General features: G+C 37.3%; 2 protein-coding genes across 6 annotated transcripts; both read left to right on the top strand.

The window, feature by feature from the left end:
- Positions 1-4,006: 4,006 nt before the first annotated feature.
- On the top strand, positions 4,007-11,220 carry LOC113730095 (homeobox-leucine zipper protein ANTHOCYANINLESS 2-like). 2 transcript variants are annotated; one of them, XM_027254563.2, is made up of 11 exons: positions 4,007-4,141; positions 4,244-4,352; positions 4,514-4,598; positions 6,247-6,470; positions 6,606-6,723; positions 6,824-7,507; positions 7,770-7,871; positions 7,988-8,200; positions 9,539-9,713; positions 9,859-10,220; positions 10,327-11,220. In XM_027254563.2, exons 4-11 carry the CDS (start codon positions 6,256-6,258, stop codon positions 10,723-10,725), a joined length of 2,268 nt encoding a protein of 755 aa, XP_027110364.1. In that variant the 5' UTR covers positions 4,007-4,141; positions 4,244-4,352; positions 4,514-4,598; positions 6,247-6,255; the 3' UTR covers positions 10,726-11,220. The 2 variants fall into 2 exon arrangements, with proteins under 2 accessions (XP_027110364.1, XP_027110362.1); XM_027254561.2 differs by lacking the exons at positions 4,007-4,141; positions 4,244-4,352; positions 4,514-4,598 and adding an exon at positions 5,751-6,084 and having other exon boundaries at positions 10,327-10,828.
- Positions 11,221-14,143: 2,923 nt separating this feature from the next.
- LOC113730094 (protein ROOT PRIMORDIUM DEFECTIVE 1) lies at positions 14,144-17,723 on the top strand. Of its 4 annotated transcripts, XM_027254558.2 has the most exons (3): positions 14,144-15,907; positions 16,082-16,163; positions 17,282-17,723. In XM_027254558.2, exon 1 carries the CDS (start codon positions 14,385-14,387, stop codon positions 15,780-15,782), a length of 1,398 nt encoding a protein of 465 aa, XP_027110359.1. In that variant the 5' UTR covers positions 14,144-14,384; the 3' UTR covers positions 15,783-15,907; positions 16,082-16,163; positions 17,282-17,723. The 4 variants fall into 4 exon arrangements, with proteins under 4 accessions (XP_027110359.1, XP_027110361.1, XP_027110356.1 ...); XM_027254560.2 differs by lacking the exon at positions 16,082-16,163; XM_027254555.2 differs by having other exon boundaries at positions 16,082-17,723.
- The last annotated feature ends 262 nt before the right edge of the window (positions 17,724-17,985 follow it).

Here is a 17,985-nt window from a genome sequence, read left to right as displayed (position 1 = left end):
TTCCTTGGTTGGAATCATCGTCTAATAGGATAAGTTTAAAGTTAAAAAAATTAATTTAGTTTGCAAAAGGTAAAATGGTTAAAAAATGGCTATAATTGGATATGTCATCTGAATGTTTGACAAATCTACGTGTATATACCTGGAAGAACAATGCTAAAAAATTACTATATAACTGATTAAAAAATAGGACAAGTCACATTATTCATCATATTTGACAAATCAATCTTATTAATCAAGGAATAAAATGGGCTAAAGTGATAAAGTTGTAATGGGGTGAATGATTTAAACATGGGACTAATCAAATTATCCAAATTTATTTTCTTTACTTATGGAAGGAAAAAGGGGTTAAAATATGAAAACAAACTATAAACGATTTATTAAACACTTATTTTAAGTGGGAAAGAAAGTTTTAAATTTTAAATTTGAATTGTCATAGGATTAGTTGTAAATCACGCTATTTCAAACTTTTTAATTGAATTTATGTATTAAAATAAATAAAAAATCTAGAAAAAAAGTATGGGAGATTTGAAAGCCATCCAGGAGGCCTCCATTAAAACCTTCCCTGCAATACATGTAGATATAGATTATCTAAAACGTCCCCTATTTTTTATCAAATAAATTTTTTGTGCCTCTTTTTTAAAATATTGACTTTAAATTCCTTACAAATTCAAATTAATAAAATTTGATCCCTGCTAAAAAATGTCAGATCTCACTTTTTAGTGGCAAAAATGAATATAAATTATGCCAAATTTCACATTATTAGAAGAAAAATAAATATAATTCAGGTCAGATCCTATTTTTTAGAGACAAAAATAAATATAGATCATGTTATTTGCTTAACTATAAATGAGATATAATTTTTGTTCTCCTTAAAAAATGATCACGTGCGGATTACGTGATGGATTCAAGGTAAAAATGATCGAAAACCTATGGTGAAACCAAATTTTTTCGATTTGATTTTGTAAGAGATGTAAATTTACTATTTTAAAAGTAATGGATGAAAAAATTTATTTGATGAAATGCAAATAACGGTTTGAACAAATTTCCTCTTGATTTACATATGTCCCTCCTTACAATTGAAGTTATACGGTGCCTTTGTATCTCGGAACTGCGAATCCATAACTTCATTTTCCCAGCTATTCAGAAAAAAGGGGGAAAAAAGAAAAAGAAAAGGAAACGTGTGGTAAATGCTTTTATCTGAACCTTGGCATTGGGAAGCATTTCTAGTTCAATTTTTGCCACACAATGGAACCAATGGAGAGCAATGTCAGAATTGAAAACTCATCAATTGACAAACAAGGAGCAAATTAGTGTTATCAGATGATCAACGTGAACCAAATCATCTGACCTGGCCACCACTAGGCACTTAAGTGCTTTTATGGATAGAAGGTCAAGGATTCAAATTTTATTTTTCATAAATGCCACTCAATGTGGCTTTCTTTTAAATCCCGGTTCGATAGTGATTTATTCTCCTTCAATGATATAGTTGGATGTGTTCTCTTCTCCACAAATTAAAAATAGCTGTAAAGAAGTGAGATTGACAAAAAAAAAGAAAAAAAAGATGATGGACCATGTATTTCTCTCGAGTGAGCTTAAATATGGTGTTATTAATGATCAACCGTGCCTTTTTCTCGGGTGAGCTTTACATTTTAAATATAAGATTACTAGATCTTCCAAAAGGGATTAGTGGAGGACTAGCAATGGTTGGTTTAGCTAGTTAACAATCAATAGTGGATATTCAAAAAGTTTACGTTGGAGACAGCCATTAGAAAGATCATTTTCTTGTATTTAGATGCATAACACATAAAATTCAGCACTTAATTTTTAAATTACAAAATTCATAATTTAGACTTTAACTTTATCAAAAGGATCTACTTCTTTTGAAGTATGCCAAACATAAAATCGCAATGTATAGTAAACTCCAAATATGTGGCACGTACAACATGACATTTATGAATCACTAAAAAATTTGGTGAGACACCAAATAGTGAAGGAAAACACACCGTCGGACAACTTTAATTGGATCACCAAATATGGCAATATTAGGAGGGAAATTGAGGATGTATATATTGAATTAGATTATATCTTACCTTATTGGTAAATCCCGAGTGTGAACCTGTGGATATGATAGCATGATGAGTAATTAAATCAATAATCACTTTCAATTGAACTCAATTCCTCATTAAAAGTACACCAACTGAAATCTGTTTCATTATGAATGAGCACGAGCACGAGGAGGAGCTAACATTAGTCCACGTATACTGATTTTTTCAATGTATTTCTTCATTAATTGACACCCTAGTTAATGAATTATCCACAACATCTCAACAGTACTTCCCTTGTTGGGATCTAATTTTGGTTTGTTTTTCTAAACATCGTTTCAGCAGATACTCTGATGGAACTAGTTTTGTTTATATAAACCTGTTGCACGACGATAATCAGCTTAGAACTACTAAATGCTAGTAGGTATTGTTGCATGCATGAGATTTTTTGTTCCATTTTCTTTTGGATAAATAGTTGGATGGTAACAGGGCGAGATTTAGCATTCTGTGCGTGCATGGGCGGCGATAACTCGAAAATTAAGCGTAAAAACTAAATATACACAAGATAATTATAATTACACACAGGATGTACTACGATGTAGCAGTCCAACTGATAACCTACTAGGCACCCCAAAAAAAAAAAAGAAAAAAAAGAGAGAGATCGAGAAGGAAATGGAAATGGAAATGTAACATCCACCATCCCAAAACAAACAGTAAATGGAATTACTTGGAACGCGATGGGGGAGGCTAAATTGCACGGAAGTAGACAAAAAGGGTGTAGTATGGGCAGCTGTTTTATGCTAGCAGAAGATGAAAGCCCCTAGAATCGTAGCCAGTTTAGTCGCAGTCCCTAACCCTAAATATTGCGAGCATCGAATTCCCTCCATCAATGGAAATTCCATTTGGGTCGGACCATTCTAGCGAAGTCAAGTCTCTATAATCTCTCTACCCTCCACCGTCGGTCTAAGAAGCCCCGGTTCACAACTTTACCTGCATAATAATATATATACTCTCAAACTCCATCAGGGTCGTTTTACCAGTAGAACCTAAATAATACTAGCCAACAATCAATCAACACATAATTTTTTTTTTTTTTTTTTGGCGTGTGATAGATAGCCTTCAAGCGTTGGCATTATTTCAAAGTTGGAACATCCATGCCTAAAGATAATTTTAGAGTTCGGATTTAATAAAATAACCCAAAAAATCTTTAAGAAATGAAAGTTATAATTTTTAACTTGACCTGTTGACCACCGCCCCAACCACTAACAGATTGGAGCTAACAGAAGAAGACGTAGAGAGAAATCCTAACGTCTTCTCTTCTGTCCGTGTGGGGGTTGACTCGCCCGGCTGAAGATAATTACAAAAAATATAATACTAGTAATAATAATAATAATAATAAAAGTCCTCTCTTTAAGGTTCCCCACAAGTGCGGACGTGTCAACTCAGCCGCGTAGCCTCTTCCAAGTACCCCCGCCGAAGGCTTTGGACATATATGGAGAGATTTGATGACTCTGGAGCGGGGATTAGTACCCCCGAAGTCCAGTCGAGTCTAGAGTCAATCACACGCGCGCTACCCGCAGTGATATTAGCCACGCGTGGGGCGGACATTTCGATTTCGAACGTTGTCTTTGCCTTAGGGAAAAGAAAACACGTCGAGGCTCCCCCCCTCCCCCCACTAAGCATAATCATCTCACATATTTATTGAAAATATTTGTGCTAGATTTGCCATTCTCAAAGATATCGTCTCAATCATGCATGTAATTAAATTACTTACCAAAATCCTTCTGGTCTCCAAGAATATTTAGTCCTTGAGAAAAGAAATTACTCACGCAGACCATTTGTTCATTCATATCTATATATGACCTAAAAGAAAATCTAAGTGAGTGAGACCAAAATGATAAAGTTTCCTTGTATGCGTGCCCCTAAGCGGTCAATAAATAAGGTGTGGAGGGAATAGAACAGATGCAACGATACAGAGAAGAACATATAAGTGAGTAGGGTGTGAAAGAGTAGAGTAGCCATAGCCGTAGCCATAGCAACTGAGTGAGTGAGTATCCATATCCAAAGCCTTTCTTCTCTCCATATCCAAAGCCTCTTAGGTTTGATTCTCTCGACAACATTAATCAAATTAAAACCATTCCCTGTCCGTCTTCTTCATTCGTTCTTACTTTTTTTTTTTGTCCTCTAATTTTTTATAATAGGGGGTTTCGATTTCATCAACGAGTCGGGACTTGGAAATTCGTTCTAAACAAATATAAACCTAGCATTCACTAACGTGCGCCATTGCCATTGGAGTCACTTCTGTAAGAAGTAAGTCAGCTCTTAATCTGGTGTCCATCACCATTTAATAAAAAGAAAAAAAATCTATCCTTTACTTTACGCTATAAAATCAAACCCATTCAATTTATTTATTTGTTTATTTATTTTTTTTACTAACAGTAGATTACTCATTTTCTTTGGTAAATAAACAGATCCCAACGTATATCAGCAGCAATTCAGCATCCAGAGAGAGTCGGAACGCTGTAAAAGAGAGACAGACTCAACTCCACTCGAAAGGTCCACGCGAATCTCAGACTTTGTATTTATCCCTCAATCTCTATATCTCGTACTCTTTTTTTTTTTTTTTCGTACTCAAGTACATCTTACACATCCAAAAAACAAGCACGCTTTTTACGCTTCTATTTGTGTAAGAAAAATACCACTCCGCTGTGGTACTCGGTCAACAATGTTTTTCTTTTTCTTTTTTTTTTGTTGCTTTTTGGTTCTCCGTACTGGGCTTCATTGGTTCCGTGATCTCACAAGGAAACAGGAAAAGAAACCCAGATAACTTGGTAATGGAGGATAAAGCCGAGCAGTAGTCCAAAAGAGAAGAGGGGGAGGGGGAGAGGGAGAGAGAAGAGAGAAGGAGATTAAAAAAGAAAAAAAACAGAAGAGGAGGTGGAAAAAGGGGAGGGAGAGTCAACTGGTCTTTTTCATATTCTTGGTTGCATTCATTTGTAAGGTACCGAAAAGTCCACATTTTTTAATGGTTTTTTTTTTAAAAAAATAAAAAATAAAAAAAGAAGTTCTGGTGGCTTTTCACCTTTTTTCTAGTTTTCTTGTTTCGCTATCCATGCTCTTCTAAAACCTTTCATTTTCTACTTTATGCTTTTCTACTACGCCTTTACGGGGGCACAGGGCCAGGGGGCAGGAAGGGGGGGCCTTTCTTCTTCATCATTACAGCTAAGGACTGAGGAGGAGTCAAACCAAAATCCCAAATCTAGGGTTTTCATGTTCTTCTTCAAACCTTTCACATTTGCCATGGGAGACAGGGGAGGGTAAAGGGTTATTAGTAGAATAGTGAGAGTAATAGTAGTAGTGTGAAAGGTGCAATAAGGTATCTTGGTTGTCTTGTACCAACCCGTTTGGCTGTTCTTAAATTTTGCGGGTTTTGGTTGGTGGGTTGAGTTGATTTTCTTTTCTTTTCTTTTTATTTATGAAGTATTAGTAGAACGTGGTCCAAACACGGTGCAACTCAAGTGAATGCTGATACGAGTAATTTTATGGTGGTAGACATGGATTAGAATATGAGATGGAAATATTTCTCCCTACTAGTTTATGGTGCTTTGTTACTTAGTCCCCAGTAGTGTGTCTGGGTGTCTGTGTGTGAACTTTGATGTCAAAGGAAAGATGAGATCATGATGGAGAAAATCTAGGCAAATAACATTTTGAAAACGATAGCAGAAGATTTTGGCCTTTTCGGTGAGAAAGTTTGAGTCTTTCTTAAGCATCAAAAGAAAGAAAAAGAAAAAGGAAGTTTTCTTTCTTTCTTTCTTCTTCTTATTTTCATTGTCAATCGCACCCGTTTCCTTTCATGAGTTTTGGGGGTTTCATTGGCGGTGGTAGTAGCGGTGGTGGTGGTGGGGATGCCGGATTAATGATGGCTGATAATCTGTACAGCACCATTCCCACTTCTGCTTTGGCACACACTCAGCCGCATATGGTCTCTCCTCCTCCTATGGTCCAGCCTATATTCAACTCCTCGCCTCTCTCCCTTGCCGTTGTATGCCATTTCTTTCTGTCTAATTCATATCTGTGTATATGCATGTTTGCATGTATTATCAATATAATGGATGAAATTATTTTTGCCCTTCGAATTGTTTCCTTCTTGGTTAATGTTTGATTGATTAATATGGGGAACGAGCTTTAATTTACTTAAATGCAGAAACCCAAGATGGAGGGTGCTGGAGACATGGGTTTGATCGGGGAAAATTTTGGACCTGGAGATGCGGACAAGTCCAAGGAGGAGGAGTATGAGAGCAGGTCTGGGAGTGACAACATTGAAGGGGCATCAGGAGATGATCAGGACACCCAGGGAGACAAAGCATCATCATCTGGGAGAAAGAAATATCATAGGCACACTCCATTTCAAATTCAAGAGCTGGAAGCGTGAGCTCATTTTATACTAACTGTCTAAATTTTTTGTCTTGTGATTTGTTAGTGGTGAATAATAATATTAGATTCGACACAGACGAAACTTGGCTTGTCTTTTTATATGTTTTTCTATCTGGTTAAATATTGTAGTTCCTTTAAGGAGAATCCCCATCCTGATGAGAAGGCGAGGTTGGAACTTGGCAGGAGACTGAACTTGGAAAGCAAGCAGGTGAAGTTTTGGTTTCAGAATAGAAGAACCCAGATGAAGGTAACTTTCACGGATTTTTTCTTTGCTTCATTTCCATTTTTTTCAATGCTGAAATTTGTCTCATGGAAATATCAAACTGAGCATGTCTTGCATTCACTAGACTCAAATGGAACGCCATGAGAATAACATGCTGAAGCAAGAAAATGACAAGCTTCGAATTGAAAATATTGCAATGAAAGAAGCTATGAGGAATCCAGTTTGCAGCAATTGTGGTGGCGCAGCAGCTCTTGGAGAGATTTCTATCGAGGAGCACCATCTTAGGATTGAAAATGCTCGTCTGAGAGATGAACTTAGTCGAATTTGTGGCCTGGCAAACAAATTTTTGGGTAGGCCATTGTCATCCTTGGCCAGTCCTATAGCCCCAGGCAACTCTGATTTGGAGCTTGCGGTAGGAAGAAATGCCTTTGCAGCCTTAAGTTCAGTTGGCACTCCTGTGCCGATGGGCCTTGATTTTACTAGTGCAGTTACCAATCCTTTGCCTATCCTACCTACCATCAGATCTTCTATGGGCATGACGAGTTTTGATGTGTCAATTGACAAATCTATGTACCTGGAGCTTGCTGTGGCAGCAATGGATGAACTCTTAAAGCTGGCTCAAATTGATAACCCCCTCTGGTTTAGAAGCTTGGATGGATTCAGTGAAACATTAAACCTTGAGGAATACAACAGAGTATTTCCTCCTTGTGTCGGCACGAAACCTAGTAATTTCGTAACAGAAGCAACAAAGGCAACTGGAACCGTAATTATTAACAGCACATCTCTTGTGGAAATATTAATGGACCCGGTAGGTCGTTCACTTTTATTGCCATAATTAATCTTCTTAGTTCTGTTCGAGTCATTTGTTTCAATCAAACAGTCATTATTCTCTGCCTACAAATATTTACCTGATTTATGCTACATATGGATTTATGTACATGATGGTTTCTGCTTCTCGGTTTATTTAATTGCTGGTAATGCATTGCCCCTCCTTTCTTGTAGTTTGCATGTATGTAAAAACTAATGTACTTGTATTTCCCTATGAATATTTTTTCTGTTTTATTCTTCAGAACCGGTGGACCGAGCTCTTTTCATGTATGATTGGGAGAGCCTCTACTATTGATGTGGTTACGGATGGCACGGGGGGAACAAGAAATGGTGCTTTGCAACTGGTGTGCTATTTCTTCTACTTTCACTTGCTTATATCCCTCAGAACGGAAAGAATCTCTTCTTTTCTGCCCTCTTTTTGTTAATTGCTAATGCCAGAATTTGGTTTGGTATCTGTTAGATGCATGCTGAGTTCCAAGTTCTTTCACCTTTGGTCCCTGTTCGTGAAGTGAAGTTTCTCCGGTTTTGCAAGCAGCATGCTGAGGGTTTTTGGGCTGTGGTTGATGTGTCTGTTGATTCCATCAGAGGAGGGCCAAGTGCACAAATATTTTCTGATTGCAGAAGGCTCCCCTCTGGCTGCATTGTGCAAGATATGCCAAATGGTTATGCCAAGGTAAATAATGACTAGAAAATCTTCTTTGTCACCATTCTTTTAGTGCAATTCATTTCAATGTGTTTGTTATGTTTTTTGGCTGCTTATTTGCTTTGTGTTTATGATGTACATGAAGATGGCATCATGCCAATGGAGTCCCATCATTTCCAGCTTTTGGTTCTGAGTCTGAACTGATAGTAGTCCAATGCCTTCTTGTCTTCAAATGCTCGAAATCTTGATTACTATAAAATACTGATGAGATAGTTTTGTAATGTTTTATGTGATAATAGTCATCAAATCTCAAAGTTTGGGTTCTTAGTGTCTGCTGAATTAGTCGATTGCCAGTTGGGAAATGTGTGAATCAGGGTATCTGGATTATAATAGTGATAGAAATCTTTGCTTATACTTCTGCTTGATGAATATATTAATGTTAAATGAAAGGCTAATGTCTTGAAGCTTGCATATTCTGTTGTATAAATATACACGCAATGCCTCTCTCTCTCTATATATATATAGAGAGAGAGAGAGAGAGAGAGAGAGACCTGCGTCATGGAGATATGCATTTACACATGCACAGAGATCTTCTTTATTATCAGGAATGATTTATTATCTGTAAAATGTCTTCTATTCTAGTCTTGCAAAGGCAAGATATATTATCTATTAATCTTGGTGTATATATATATATATATATATATATATATTGGAATACAAATAAAAGAGTAGTGCCTTTTTTCCCTTTATTTGCGTTTAGTGATGCAGCTTTTTCTCAATTGAATGTAACTTTTGTTGCAAATCTTGGTATCACCGTTATGATTGACTGCACACTTCCTCTTTCCGTGGAGCATGTGTTTACCGATAGTTTATTTCTTCTATTTGTGGACTTTCAAAAACTATTTTTGCCATATTCTTATCGTAGCAAGTTTTGTTGCTCTCTCTCTCTCTCACACACACACACACACATGAGTGGTTGTCATTGAATGAATAAGACTTGCTTATAGAAGGAATAGTGAGTTGTTACAATTGACAAGTAATCAAGTGACGATTTACAAAGGAAAGCAAGCAAGGGTCTGGTCTTAATGACTACCACTTTCCTTGGTCATCTTGATGAGTACCTTAGGTTTTGTTCCTTGATATTGACTAATTTTATAGACATACTGCTGGTTATATCTCATCTTATAAGTCGAACTGTAATGCATTTCCTCAATTATCCAATAATATGACATCACCTCTTAAAAGACAAGAAACGCATGGGCATATGCAATATCATCTCAAGTTAATTCTGACATGCTATGTCTATGATCGAGTGCTTTCACCTGGTTGGAAGATCTATATTATATAACCTTCACAAGTAAATTGCAGGTCATCTGGGTTGAACACATGGAATATGATGATAGTAATGTTCACCAATCTTACCGGCCCTTACTTAGGTCAGGCTTGGGCTTTGGTGCACAAAAGTGGGTTGCCACCCTTGAGAGACAATGTGAGTGCCTGGCAGTCATAACGTCTTCAACCGTCCCCGGTGGAGATCATGGAGGTCTGAGTCCTGTTCTCTATTATTTTTTGTGAATTCCTATAGCTACGATTTACTGCCTATTCTCTCAAGGCGTGGCCGTTTTAGTCATGTACTCGTGACGTTATAACTGCAAGTTTTGAACCTGATAGAGCTTCATTTATGACAGTAATTAGTCCAAGTGGTAGGAGGAGCATTGCAAAGCTTGCACAACGCATGACTCATAACTTCTGTGCTGGCGTGTGCGCAACAGTCTACAAATGGGAGGTTGTCCAAGTTGGAAATGCAGATGAAGCAAAATTGGTAATGCGGAAGAGCATGGGCAACCCAGGTGAGCCTCCTGGTGTCGTGTTGAGTGCCACATCTACCGTTTGGATGCCCGTGTCTGAGCAGCGTCTCTTTGACTTCCTACGGAATGAACAGACGAGGTCCCAGTGGGATGTCTTATCCCATGATGGTGCCATGCAACAGATGTTTCACATAGCTAAAGGCCAGGATCTTGGCAACAGCATCTCTCTTCTTCGTTCAAGTGTTAGTAACTAATTTTTTTTTTTTCATATGCGTATATAGAACTGTTTAACATATGAAACTTTTTTTTATTGCACCTCATGCAAATTTGGTTTCCTTAATCTCGCAGGCTACGTCTCCAAATTCGAATCAAAATGGCATGCTGATCTTGCAAGAGACATCCACAGACGTGTCGGGATCTCTGATAGTATATGCCGCGGTTGACATACCGGCAATGAATGTGGTGATGAGCGGGGGGGACTCTTCTTGCGTGGTTTTGCTGCCATCAGGTTTTTCAATAGTTCCAGATTGTTACCCTGACTCAGCCGGGCCTAATAGCTCCAGTGGAAATTTTGCGAAAGAAGCTACTGCTGGTGGCGGTAGCAATGGTTGTTTGCTGACAGTTGGGTTCCAAATATTGGTGAACAGCTTGCCAGCATCCAAGCTGACTTTGGAATCCATCGATACCGTGAATGCCCTGATTGGTCGCACTCTTCAAGGTATCAGATCTGCACTCGAGTGCAGTTGACTCGGCCAGCGAAATGTGCGAGTGCTGCATGGTGTAAAAGCATAATTAAATAGCCATTTTCTTTTTTAATGGGGTTGTCTCTCTTATTGGGTGATAATGAAAAGATTTGTTTATTTAAACGAGAGTGGGGTTAGGGTGTTGATTAGAATTGGCACAAAAAGAAAGGGGGGTTCGAGTCAAGAGCGAACCTTGGTAAATCTTGACTGGTTTTCTTGAGATAGTATTTTGTTTCAATGGCTAAAGATAGAATGGCGTCGTCTCCGTGGTGGACGGTGGTTCGGGTATTGACTCGGATGGCCTATTGAAATACTAAAGTCAGCTCTCTCCCTGTCTCTTTGTATTTGTCAGTGGTGCATGTTAGTTTGTTGAATAGGGTTACATTACATTACATATACATATACTGGCTGCAGAATTGTCTTCTTTTGTTATATTGCATGCACATTTCTCAAACTTTTGGGGTAATGAATGATAGATACTACAATTTTACTGTGTCAATTGTTTTTCGTCCTTTGAGGGCAGGCTTGCTTTTGAGCTATCTTCTTATTTTGTTCCTTCTCTCCTATTTTTTTTTTTCCAACACAGGGAGTATCTCAGCTTTGCTGGACTAATCTCCCTGTACCTGTGCCCCCTGCTTCTTAATAATACACAAGCGTTAGAGAGGTGATTTGAACACATGATCTCGAGACCTAACTAGGCTATCACGAGATCATCCGAGTCAACTCCAAGGGACTTCCTTCTCTTCCATCTGCTGGCCTTACTAATACTCCTATGTTTATCCTAGCAAAGCCAAACCTCATACTAGCACAATCTTTTGTTAAATGTCTTCAGCATACAACTGCTTCTTGTTGTACCCGCTGCCATTAAGAATGCTTCTAGTAATGGCATAGGGTTATTAGGTTATAGCGAGGCCCAGGCTGTATGTTGTAGTCCTCATTTATCAATGTAGGTGAAATCAAACGACGGCAATCTCCATAAGAAGAACTCATTTATCATGCAAATTGAAGTTAAATATATTAATTTTTGGACTTTTCTTGAAATGGGAATCAGTTGCTTCCACTAATTAAGGCAGTGTTTTTCTAACCCTATTAGGTAGTACTACTTAAAACTAATTTGAGTCTGAGTATTTTAAGGGATCTCTCAAGTCTATTCATAATAAGACTAGTATTTTAAAGGTTTGTCTAATGAGTCTTAAATGGGCATTAATTAAAAGAGGTCCCAATGGTAATTGGAGAAGTGAAATTAAATGGAAAAACTTTCCTAATGCTAAGAGAGCAATAAATTTATACGGTAATTTATTTGTACAAAAGTGCCAGCACACAAATCAATATTTTAATTGGAAAATGGAAAAAGAATTTTCCACGTAAAGATGCTATGAAATATTCTTTTTCTTGCTTTCCCAACTTCTAAATAGTGGTTGTGAAAAGAAACCAGATAAGCATTTGTCACATTTCTTTTCTTCTTTGAAATTTTGGATCGATATGCTTCACCAAAGGGTAAAAAAAAAAAAAAACTTTTGACACCATATGCCGGTTTGATGTCCACTGCCCCCACGTAGAATCTTCTATGCTGCTGAGTTTGACTTAGGACTGTCAACGGTCGGGACAGCTCGAGTTTGACCCATTTGATTAGAAAAAAAAATTGTAAACTCACGAACCTGATTTTTTATTGAGTTGGATTGACTTTGGATCTAAATATTAGACATGAATTAAATATGAGTCAAGTTTAAACCTTGTTAAGCTCAAACCCAAAATAGGTCTTGCCCTCTAATCAGCAAATATACACACACACACACACTAATATTTTATACTTATGAGTTATGTGTTAAAATATATTAATATATATATAAGAAATATTAAATATACAAATTATATCAAAAGATTCAGAAGGACAAATTTTAGTACAAACAAATTGAGAACCTTTGAAAATGTATTAATTGTTGATTATGCTTTATTACTATTTTCCATGTACTTTGAACTAATTGGATATATTATTATAGGAAAATTATTGGTTTATATACCTTTTAATGAATTATTGTTGGTTTGTGTATAGTTTTAATACTGTGCTTCTATGTATGTTAAATTAGTTTTAGAATTCAATAGTTATAGTAATTATATTAAGGAAGGGGTTTTTTCAAACGGATGCCCTGTTAATACACCAAAGATTCATCTAACCTACTATATATATGTACACATACTAACAATTATTATCTTCTCTTGCATTTATATATTTTTCTTATTTAATCTTGCTTGCTCTCCTTAATGTTTATTTATTTTTTCTAATTAAATTTATATTTTTTAAAATATAATACCTGAAATATATATTAACAAGTGCCCTATGAGTACCAATTAGATAAACCGTTGAGGAAATTAGGGAACAATAAGTGAGTTTGAACTAATTCCAAATTAGACTTACAATCCGAATATTTTGTAAGTCAAGTATAAGATTTACATTTATTAATCTGAAACTTATAACATGAACTTCGAAAGTAGTACTAATTATATGTGTCGAATCTGAGTTTATTAAAACTCATTTAAGATGGCCCAATTGATAGGCCTAGTTTGAGTACGTGCTCTTAGTGTTAGAAATACGCGACGGGTTGCAGATTCAAAGATATGGACAGGCCCAGGCTAGTTGATGGGCTTACTAGGTTGAGTCTTCTAAAGAATTTTCAGAAGACTAAAGAATTAACACCGTCATATACTCAGCCAGTAACTCAAACATATTATGCAAAACATATAGTAGTAGTATTAAGCAATAACACGTTTTCATTTTGGTTCTTCTGATCTTCCTGCGCTGGCGTTGCAAAGCACTACTGTATTTAGCAATGTTATTAAACTCGAATCAGATAGTGACTCGACTAAACTACTTGATTAGGGGTCAACTAATCGGATCGATCAGACCGTTTTCAAAAATCCGTTGACGTTGTCATGATATTATAATTATTCTATATTTTTATAAGTTTCAAAAATATTAGAATTAAGTTATTGGTTATATTTGGCCAACCATAGAAAATATATTAAAAATATTAGACTTGCAATCAAATATACACCTAATTATATATAAAAATGTAAATTCGGAGCTAAAATATATCCATTCTCCAAAATTACTTAAAAATCTAAATTAAAACAAATTAATGCAAGTTGGAATCACTGATACTAAATTGATAAGAACATAGAAATGAAAACATTTTGATTTAGGGATCATTCAAGAAAATGAATGATTTTGATATTTACACTTAATAGATGACATTTTCTTATTTATATTAACAAATAAAAGTGTTACAATTTAAGTAATTCAAATTATATTTGGGAAAAAAAAAGAAAGAAAAGTTTGAGAATCGAGTCAACCAGTCGAACCAGATCACTAGCTTAACCAATTTTTGATGGTTTTAACTGATTTTTAACCAAAGGAATTTTGTACTACAAATTAATTTAGAAAGAAAATCGGTTCATGATCGGACTGGTCGAATCGACCGATCCGGAGTCTAACAACACTAGTGTTTAGCGCACTCCCGTCCGAAATGTCTTCCAATTGTTCGAACCAATGCTCATGAGACATCAAAGGACTCCAAAGGCCCTCGCCACTAACGACATATCCGCCAAGCCTTCAGGCTTCATCTAAAGCCCTAAACCCTCCCCAAATAAAGAAAGAGAGTCGAAATGCATTCCTTCCTGGGATACTCGACTAAACTCCTGAAATCTGAATCCACGCCCCTCAAATCTTTCTCAGTTATCCACAACGTTTTCCAATGGCGATCCATGTCCCAATCCACCTCTATACCCAAGAAGCAGCAACGAGTCCGCGACCACGGATTCGACGATTACATGGAAGTGGAGAAGAAAATCCGCAAAGTCCTCAAGTTCCAAGACCTCATTCTCTCCCAACCCAGTTCAATGCTCTCCATTTCTCGATTGGACGGCCTCTCCCGCCGCATCGGATTCAAACAGTTGGAAGCCGGTCGGTTTATCCTCAAATTCCCCCACGTTTTCGAAATATTTGAGCATCCTGTTCAAAGAATCCTATACTGTAGGCTGTCACGCCAAGCCCACCTCCAAATTCAGCAAGAAAATCAAGCCCTTTTGGCTCAGGTTCCTGAATCGGTAACTCGACTCCGGAAGCTGTTAATGCTCTCTAATACTGGTCGCCTCCGTTTAGAACATGTCCGGATTGCCAGGAAAGAGTTTGGATTTCCCGATGATTTTGAACTTTCTGTAGTTTTGAAGTATCCGCAATTTTTTAGATTGTTTGATGCTGTGGAGACGAGGAACAAGTACATTGAAACTGTGGAAAAGGAACCCAAATTGGCTAGATGCGCTATCGAGAGTGCCAGGGAAAGAGAGTACAGAGAGAAGGGTGCAGATGCAGAGAATATTCGCTTTTCTTTTCTTGTTAATTTTCCTCCTGGATTTAAAATTGGAAAGTATTATAAGATTGCAGTTTGGAAATGGCAGAGGTTGCCGTATTGGTCTCCCTACGAGGATGTCTCCAAGTATGATTTGAGGTCACTCGAGGCACAAAAGAGGATGGAGAAGAGGGCTGTTGCAACGATTCATGAGCTGTTGTCTTTGACTATAGAAAAGAAGATAACTTTGGAGAAGATTGCACATTTTAGATTGGCTATGGATTTGCCAAAAAAGCTCAAAGAATTTCTGCTTCAGCATCAGGGAATATTTTATTTATCTACGAGGGGGAATCATGGGAAGTTGCATACAGTTTTTCTTAGAGAGGCTTATAAGAAGGGGGAGTTGATTGAGCCAAATGATTTGTATTTGGCTAGGAGAAAGTTGGCTGAGTTGATATTGTTGAGTCCAAGAAAGGCCAAGGTGGACAAAGCATTGGTTACCTATAGGAGGGACGGAGAGGATTATGAAATGGATGGTGTCAAGAGAAACTTTGTAGACAATGGATTCGATGGTTTTGCAACTCAGAACAACGGCAAGCATGGTGGGGAATCAGAACCCCATCTAGATTCCGATATAGATGATGATGGTGCTTCTGATTACTCAGACCAGGATGATAAAAGCGTACGTGTAGAGGGTGACCGTTTGACAGACTAAATGCAATGGGGATTTCAACAGGCTAATGTTTGTTTGGGATGAAAAATGCTATTCTTGAGCTCCTGAAGATTGAAATCTCCTGACATTTCTGACCCTGCATCGCTAACACACACTATTGTATCTAGGTAAAATACTATTTTGCTATCCCTTTTCTTGTGCTAACCCTTATTCACGCAGTTCTAGGATAATTGGACAATTACGTATGCCATCTCTGGCATTCACTTCTCATATTTTCAAATGGGACATAGATTTTCTAAGATGATTCCTCTTACCTGGGTAGTTGCTTATCCAAAACGCAGGTTATTTCCTCTAGGCAGCTTTCCTATGTTATATGAGTTTACGGGACAAAGCAAGAAAGGGAACCAAAAGGTGAGGGAAAAGGTGAGATACTGTTTTTCCTCGTGTTGGCGAGTTGATAGAGGAAAAAGAAATCTTTTTTTTTTTTAATTGTCTGGGAAATGTTTTCTTGGTGGTATATTGGGAAGAAGAATGGTGTCTTGAACAAGTTTTCTCATCTATCCTTTTCTTCCCACTTCCCCAGCCGTGGAGGAAATGGTCTGACCCTTCTGGAACCGTTTGTGAAATAAATGACAGAATCAAACTAACTCTGTTGGGGCGTTGAGGGATTTGAACCTAGGCATTTGCCTGGGGAAAGGATGGTTATTACCACCGGCCACTACCTATCTTTCAAGTGTCAGCTGCATGGTTGTACATTATCATAATTGTCCTAGAAGATCACTGTGGCAGTGAAGTGGTGGTAAATGCTTGGCAACTTGTTTAATGAATATCAACCATAATCAATAATATGGCTATGAAATGAATACTGAACTTTGTCATTCTCATATTGTTCATTTACTCGTTATGAAGTATTGTATATTTTTCCATAATCATCTTCAACCAATAGCAATAGAGCCCAACTTCCAAGCATTGCCAATCTGATGTGTTGCTAGATTGTTTCTCCTTGCTAATAGCTTTGTTTACTTCAGCAGTCTTTGAAAGGGAATAATGAGCCAACAAAACAACCCACGGATTATTTAGCTTCCTAAAAAAGATGTATTGTATAGCTCTAATTAGATGAAGGAAAAAGGAGAGCTTTCTTTCAAAAACGTAAAATCACAAATTTGTTGCATCCTTAAGGGGCAATTATTGCTTCAATAGGAAGACTGCTAGAAAGGATAAAAGGACATACTGTTATTGATTGGGCTGCTTGGTACATAGTTGTGGCGATTAAAGAAAGCTCTCCTGGGTACCTCAAAAACGATCGGGTGTCACAGACTGTTTGTGATGGATTGACTAAAATCAGAAGTTTTCTGAGGCTGCTGTAGAACCTAATTTATGTATTGGCTAAGTTGAACTACAATCATAGAATGGTATCATCACATCACAGCTTGCTTGAAAGTTTTGGTGGTTACATTTGAAGATCTCTCGTGCCCGCTGGCGATTTGCTTTTTGGTTATTTTCTCACCCAGTTTGCTCTGTAATTTGCTTCGTTTCTGAAGGAGTTGCAAGGCTTGTGGTGTCTTTGCAGCGATATTAAGAGGGGGAGGCAGCCGACTTTCATCAAGAGTGGCTCTCTTTCACTTTTTGCATGCACTTACCTGAAGTTATGGATTGGGGAATGTAAATTGAATTGATGGTGCATCATCTACTCTCAGACGACACTGTGGTGGCTACCTGCAGTAGCAAAGGTTTCCCTGCTTGCTGGTGTGCTCACTTTGCTTCACACGATGGTTACTTGCTGTTTTGATTTTATTTTTATTTTCTCCCTCTTTTTTTTTTTCAAGGAAATGTAGTGAGGTGCTCGGTTGGTTTAAAAACTGAGGGATTGAGCGTGGGTTTAGCCTTTTAGAAAGCTAACAAGAAGGATTTCATCATCTGTTTTTTCTGTCAAAGTTGCGTACTCAGGTTTTCTCGTCATAAACGTGTTTTCCAATTTTCCTAGTAGGTGAGCGTTGGTTATTTTTTTTTTATTATTATTTTTGGCTGCTGTTTTGGGGTTGACAAAGCATGGGAAAGAAGGTTGGTTTTAATTCCTTTAATTCCTTCATTGATCATCTGGTTTACTTCCCGAGTCAAGATGTATTTCCCAACAAGAAAAAAGAAGAAGAAGAAGAAGATAATAATATGTTATAGTTTAGGTGTAGCTACTGCATTCTTGAAGTTGAAAGTCCTTTTCATTCCTGGATCTTTCGGTTCAATTCAT

This window comes from Coffea arabica, chromosome 2e, assembly GCF_036785885.1.
Source record: "Coffea arabica cultivar ET-39 chromosome 2e, Coffea Arabica ET-39 HiFi, whole genome shotgun sequence".
NCBI classification, from domain to species: domain Eukaryota; kingdom Viridiplantae; phylum Streptophyta; class Magnoliopsida; order Gentianales; family Rubiaceae; genus Coffea; species Coffea arabica.
Note: the sequence above shows the minus strand (reverse complement) of the source record. Positions and strands in the feature narration are given on the sequence as shown.

Bases quoted from the DNA above. Each gene is read 5' to 3' on its own strand.
- LOC113730095 (XM_027254561.2), top strand. From the start codon at position 5,896: ATGAGTTTTGGGGGTTTCATTGGCGGTGGTAGTAGCGGTGGTGGTGGT. The intron at 6,471-6,605 runs GTGAGCTCATTT...TAAATATTGTAG, and splicing joins CAAATTCAAGAGCTGGAAGC to TTCCTTTAAGGAGAATCCCC. The intron at 6,724-6,823 runs GTAACTTTCACG...TGCATTCACTAG, and splicing joins ATAGAAGAACCCAGATGAAG to ACTCAAATGGAACGCCATGA.
- LOC113730094 (XM_027254560.2), top strand. From the start codon at position 14,385: ATGCATTCCTTCCTGGGATACTCGACTAAACTCCTGAAATCTGAATCC.